At 56.1% G+C, this 6608-nt stretch overlaps 1 protein-coding gene across 1 annotated transcript; it reads right to left on the bottom strand.

Moving 5' to 3' along the window:
• Window positions 1-2275: 2275 nt before the first annotated feature.
• Window positions 2276-5925, bottom strand: Ficd (FIC domain protein adenylyltransferase). The gene is made up of 3 exons (XM_059248953.1): window positions 5686-5925; window positions 4565-4920; window positions 2276-3497 (listed from the first exon to the last, which is right to left on the bottom strand). Exons 1-3 carry the CDS (start codon window positions 5910-5912, stop codon window positions 2422-2424), a joined length of 1659 nt encoding a protein of 552 aa, XP_059104936.1. The 5' UTR covers window positions 5913-5925; the 3' UTR covers window positions 2276-2421.
• Between the last annotated feature and the right edge of the window lie 683 nt (window positions 5926-6608).

Raw genomic sequence — 6608 nt, 5'->3', positions numbered from 1 at the left:
CATTTAAAAAAAAATCCCTTTTAAAAAAATTTATGAGTTTTGCCTGCATGTATGAGCACCATGTGTATGCCTGGTGCCCATAGAGTTTGGAAAAGGGATCCCATGGAACTGAAGTCAGAGATGGTAGTGAGCCGCCATGTGAATGCTGGGAACAGAACCCAGGTCCTCTGCAGGAGCAACAGGCACTCTCGTCCTCAGCCGCTGAGCCAGCTCTCCAGGCCCGTAACGTTTTTAAGTGTAGCCGGGGCTGTGTGCATCCGGGGGCTCTCGGCACTCAGCTCCTGCGCCCCTCTGTTTCTGACCTTCTCCCTTTCCAGACAGCAGGGCACCCATCAGCTAACAGCCCAACTTCAGCTCCCGTCTGGTAAACGGCGGTTTACCCTTCCTGTAAATCACAGTTTCTAAGGTGTAGGTCTCCTCCATCTTCACTGCACAACGCACACAGACCTTTTTCTAGGCATTGCCTTTCACTTAGGCAACAGCTATGGAGAGCAGGGACCTCGCTGTGGCCTGGGCTCCTCCTGGATCTGTGAGGGAGCTGACTAGGCAGTTCAGAGTGCATCTGGGTGTGTGCTGAGAAGACAGTGACCGTGAGCTAATCCCATTGGGTTTGTGTGGCTTTCCTGATGGTCTCACAGAAACCATCTGGTTCTCACTGGTGGCCAGTACACAGGTATGACTTGATGTTCTCCACAGGGTTCATGACACAGGTGAGCCTTTCCACACGCAGAAGGGCCCACTGAGGGCATCAGAAAGAGACAAAAATCATTTTCAATCTGGGTAAAACTTACGAATTTAGCTCAGGGCAAGCATCCTCTGAGATCTGTTCTCAGAGCAAGATACACAGTGGCAGCTCAGAACTCCCTCCCTGAATAAGACAACGCAATCAATGTTTATGTAATAAAATACTTTATTAGAACCAGTAATTTGTTAAAATCTCTTTCCCGTGTATCTCAAGTGCAGCTTCTCACTACAGGTATTGGGAGAAAAGCTTGGGGCTGCACTACTGCACTACCATGCGGTGGTGTGCAGTGTGACATCGCAGGCTGGAGAGCTGTGTATGGCACCACCTCATGCACACATCTTTTCACTCTTCTCAGCCCCGCAGAAACTGCCACTGAGTATCTTGTAAACACCGACACATCAGTTGGCAGAACCTAACTGGGGGTTTGACCCCTGGTGTGAATTTACCATCATCTAAACAAGGAGAAAGTGCAGGACTGTGTGCTACTCCTGGGCTGTCCCTCGGAACAAGCCCAGTGACCTCTACCCATTCCGACTCAATAGCAGCAGCAGATTGGCACTTAGCCACATGATTGGAAAAAGGTTATCTTTCCTAAGGTGACAACTTCGAAATGCATCTGTATCGGGCACGATACTATCACGTTACAAGTTACTAGAAAAGCAAGGCCACTCGGAGGCTCTACCTATCCAAGGGGACATTGGACCCTATAATGGCTTTATAGGGGAAGGGGGGTTAAAAACACAGGACAAAAGGGACCAGTCTGGGTTGTGGTCACAGGTGTCTGCTTGCTTTTATCAGAAAAGCTTATTTGGGGTAGGTATGTATCTTAGATACATTCTTGTTTTTGATGTTAGGGATGGTGCCTGGGGCGTGGTGCATGCTGGGTAAGCATTGTACCACTGAGCCTCACCTCCAGGTCTTCAGATACATCCTCATGCAGGAGACTTGAATGGGAACTGAAGCAGACCTGCTTTATGGCGTGATGGAGCAAGTTGACAAGCTTGGAGAACTCTGTCTAAAGCATCTGGTCTGAGTTGGTGCAAGTGAAGTACAGGAAAAAGAAAAAGCCAAGCTTGGCCGCCCTCCTCAGAAGTCTGTATAGGAAAAGAACATCCCCTGCCCCTCAGGTTAGCAAGTTAATGGCTCAGAGGGTCTTTGGAAATCTGCAGTCTCCTGCTGGAGATGGCAGCATCTGCTTCCTGTTTTCAGAGGGCTGCTCTACCAGTGGAAGCGGCCACCACAGCCTCTCAGGAGTGAAAAACCGCCACAGAGCAGGGCAGGTTTTGCCCAGCCTTCCCTCTGGTCACAGGACCTCAAAGGCATTTGAGGGGCCCTTGTGGCCCTGGGCTTCGCCCCACAGACCTGGCCCCTATGCCACCACCTTAGTGCAAATTCTGTCTGTAACCCAGGCTCAGGACATTGGAGGAGCATGGCTCCTGCAGGGTGCGGGGATCACGGCACCCCTCGGAACTGCTAGCTCACTCAAAGAATAAATAAATAACTTGGCTGAAGTATAAATTACCCCAAAGACAAGGCTTAATAATTTAGTTTTCTTTCCCAACTAAGAAAAACATCTGGAGGTAAAGAATGAATGTCTCCTTTTGCTACTGGGGAGAGCTATGTCTCTAGAAAGGTGTTCTCAGGAGGCCGTCTCCTGGCTTCCCTTGGCGACAAGGTTAAGGCCTCACAGGGAGTGTCTCCTTGAACCCCGAATGGTTGGGCTGGGCTTCCGGCAGCGCCACAGAGTACTCAGTGGTGGCGAGGAGCAGTGTGTCCAGCGTGACCTCGGTACACTTGGCGATGAAGCGGATGAAGGGCCGTACGTCACCCTCATTGGCGACCTCCAACACGTGGTAGTACTCGGACCTCTGCTCCTTGCGGATGGTGATGGGGGGGTACCCCGCCTGCATGAGGATCAGGTTCATCAGCAGGCGGGAGGTCCTCCCGTTGCCGTCGATGAAAGGGTGGATGTACACCAGTTTGTAATGGGCCAAGGCTGCGAACTCCACCGGGTGCAGGTTCATGGCGTCCTCCGAGTTGAGCCACTGCATGAATTCCTGCATTTGCTTCTCCACGTCCCGGGGGTGGGGTGGGATGTGGTGTCCCACCAGGACCTGGGTCCTCCGAAACCTTCCTGCCTCCACCGGGTCCACATACCCCAGCACCCTCCTATGGATCTCTAGCATGTCGTCGATGGTGACAGACCCGATGCGGGAGACCAGGGTGGTGTTAATGTACTTCATGGCCGCGTGCATGCCGATCACCTCATTCTGCTCCTCCAGGCTCTTCCCTGGCACAGCATAGCGGGTCTCCAGGATGTGCCTGATCTCCGAGAGGGTGAGGGTGTTGCCCTCGATGGCCACCGTGTGGTAGATGTGGTGGTAGTAGGTCTCCTCCATGACCCTGCGCAGCGCCGAGCTCCCCTTGGGGATGGACATGACCTTCTTCACTTTGCTGTCGATGATGCTAAAATACCTCTGGTCGATCTCCTCCACAAGCGGCAGCGTCCGATCCCGGTTGACCAGCGCTTTCTCATGGAAGGGTGAGATGGTCAGTGCCCTGGTGTACAGGTAATCCGCCTGGATGATGTCCTTTTCCTCTTCTGAGAAAATGCCGAACTCATTGAGGGCGTCTACGAAGCCAGGGTCCATCTTGAGGGCGTGGAGGAAGAGCTTGTGGGCCTTCTCCCTCTTGCCTTGCCGCTTCATCTCCAGGGCTTGGTTCAGAGCGGCCTTGGCTTCCAGCTTCCCTGCTGCAAGAGCGCCAGAGAGGCCTGATGAGGAGGGTTGGCCGCGGGGGACACTCAGGAGATGTCCCCGTGTGGGTCTACCATGCTGGTTGTGTTAAACATGCCCCGGGTACTGCCACTCTCCACAGCCTTGTGGGGTGGAATGCTGGTCACTGGGCCATGTCCCGAGCCACTTTACCCTGGTAGACACCAGCTGGGCTCCCCTGCCACCTGCCTGGACATAGACAGTCTGGGCATTGACTATCCCTGTGTTCTCCCTACAGTGTGGGAGCTCCGGGTGCCTGCCTTCCCTGTGGTCAGGTGGCCCCATCTCTTGAGCCCCTCCCCTTCAGGCCTGGGGATGCCAACACCTTCCACTCAGCTAATTCCTGGGGCCTTCCCATGCCTGGACTGTTTTTGTTTCTGGCAATTGTGGGGATGAGACCCAGGCCCTGGTGCACACCGAGGCCCTTGTATACACCCAGGCCCTTGTGCACACCCAGGCCCTTGTGCACACCCAGGCCCTGGTATACACCCAGGCCCTTGTGCACACCCAGGCCCTTATGCACACCAGGCAAGTGTTCTATCGAGCCATGCCTCCAGCCCTGGACTACTTTTAATGACTCCAGTTGGTGGTAATGTCTAGCTGTCACCACTGGGGGGCAGTGTGCTGCTGGCATCCACTGGCATGTCACTGTGTACAAGGGGCACACTAGGGGAGCGATCCCACTTGGGATGCGGCCCTCTTCCCAGCTCTGTGTTGTCTCTGGGGCTCAGCACTCACACCCAGCTTCCCCGAATCCCTCAGGTGCCCCCCACTTCCACGCCCTGTGGTTTCCAGCCAGAGCCCTGTTCTCAGGTGTGCATTTCCTTAAACCGCTCCCACTTAGAGCCGAGATGCAGCTCAGGCCCCACCCTCTGTGAGTCTCCCTCCGCACACGGGGACACCTGTTCTCGGTCACTCACCCAACAGGCGTTCTCGACTGCCGGCCGCATTCACCGTAACACCCTCATGCCCACACCCAGGGCACTGCAGGCATGCCATACATATCTGTCTTAACTGACAAGGGCGAGGTGGCCAGTGTGCTCACCTGGAGATGTCTTAGTCTTGACAGTCAGCAGCCTCACGTCCCCAGAGGTGACGCTGAGCTCTGTGGATGGGCTGGTGCACTTGGTGACCACGTGATGCGCCCTGTCCAGTTTGCTCCTGAGCAGGTGGAAACCTCTGAGCACGGCCAGACACTGCTCTTCCACGGCTCCCAGTGGCAGCAGCAGGGCCAGCAGCGACCCCAGAGCCATGCTCAGCAGGGTGAGCCACAGGACGCGGCCCCAGGCTGAGACCCATTTGGGTTCAGCCACTGCCATCACGGAAGCCATGGGCATGAGTGTCATCTGGACTAAGGGCTGGGCCCGGGGCACTTGTCCCGCCACAGAGGGAAAGCCGAATCTGCGAGGAACCAAGCGTTGTAGAGAATGAGGCAGGGGGATGGACTGTTCCCAGTAACGTGATGTCTGGTGGGGACACAGGTGTGAAGAATCATCACACCTTCTAATGCATTAGGGACCAGGGAGAAGGGGGAAGGTACGGAGACTCATAGGGGAGGGTCAGCCTGGAAAGACTCTAATACTAACCCCTAGCTCCTCCTGGGGAGTGAGACAGAAATCTCATGCGTTTACTGAGCACCGACTGTATACATTAACTCCCATAATAGACGATAACCCCAGGAGGTGTTGTTTCCACCCCGCCTCCTCCAGATGGGGAAACAGAAGTGAAGCCTTCTCAGCCACGACGTCCACCAGTTCACTACCATAAGTGTGCGTTGCCACCGGACACCTAGTGTCGGGGGCCACCACTCCTGCACACGCACGTGTACACACACACACACCACATTCTTGGATAAGCACGAATGGCTGGTGTCCTGATCTGTTACCACACGAACGCCGCCTCAGTGCCCACAGTGTTGTGTCCCTTCTGGCCTTCCTTCCCTAGCTTGTCCATCCTGGACCTGTGCAACAACAGCGGGTGATGATGCCCCACCTCAGTTCAGGGCGGACACAGGCTTGGGGGCTGGCTCGGGGGAGCGAGGTGCAGGTATGCAAACGCCATCTCGCCAACAATAAGCATTTATGGGGCAACTATGGTGTGCCGAGCACTGCGCTGGCCGCCAGCCTTGCATCCTGCCAGAGCAACCCCTGCGGAAGAGCAAGCTACCTGTAGCTCCGGTTTACAGAAGAGGGACGCCGCGGTTCTGACAGGCGGCGCCGGGGCTCGAGGGCCTTATCCGCCACGTCATCACTGCGCGCGGCTTGTGCAGCTGCTCCAGCCCAGCATGCTGGGCTTAACTCCCGCAGCGGGGGAAACTGAGGCTGGGAGTGGCGCCAGGCCTGCCGCAAGGTGCCGCTGAGAAACTGGCCCAGGGCTCGCGCCCGCCGCACCATCCAAGCCCGCGCGGCCGTTCCTCGGGGCTACAGCCGTCGGCCCCGCCTCCGGTGCCTCGCCATTGGACGGCCTGCCGCCCTCGCCGCGGCGGATTGGCGGATTCCACTTGTCCATCGTCGCGCTTCCGGGTTCTCAAGTTCGCCTCGACCTAAGGCGCGCCGTGTGCCGCCCCTATTGGCTGTCGCCTGTGCGTCGCGTGCGGGCGGCAGCCAATAAGCGGCGGGGGGGCGGAGTCGAGGTCACAGGCCGGTGGGCGTGCTCGCGCCCTGCCTCACCTCCCTGGCAACTGCTGCCCTGCTTTCCCTGGCCTCCGCCTAGACTTCGTGTGACTCAGTTTCTCTGGTGTGCAATGGCGGTAGCCACACCACCCAACATTTTCCCCTTCTTAGCCATTCCGTTCCGGCGTTTGACCCTTTTCTTTCCCTTCTGTTTTCTTTGTTGCTGTTTTTGAGACAGGGTCTCGCTTCCTACTTTTCGAGACAGGGTTTCTCTGTGTAGTTTTGGTGCCTGTCCTGGATCTCGCTCTGTTGACCAGGCTGGCCTTGAACTCACAGAGATCAGCCTGCCTCTGCCTTCCAAGTGCTGGGATTAAAGGGGTGCGCCACCACCACCCGGCGAGGCCTACTTCTTAACTGAGTTATTAGGGGCCTGTCATGATATTTACTTGGGTCTCTCACTTAATTTGCTGACTCTGC

Source organism: Peromyscus eremicus, chromosome 23 (genome assembly GCF_949786415.1).
Source record: "Peromyscus eremicus chromosome 23, PerEre_H2_v1, whole genome shotgun sequence".
Lineage (NCBI taxonomy): Eukaryota > Metazoa > Chordata > Mammalia > Rodentia > Cricetidae > Peromyscus > Peromyscus eremicus.
This window is presented reverse-complemented; position numbering and strand designations above follow the sequence as displayed.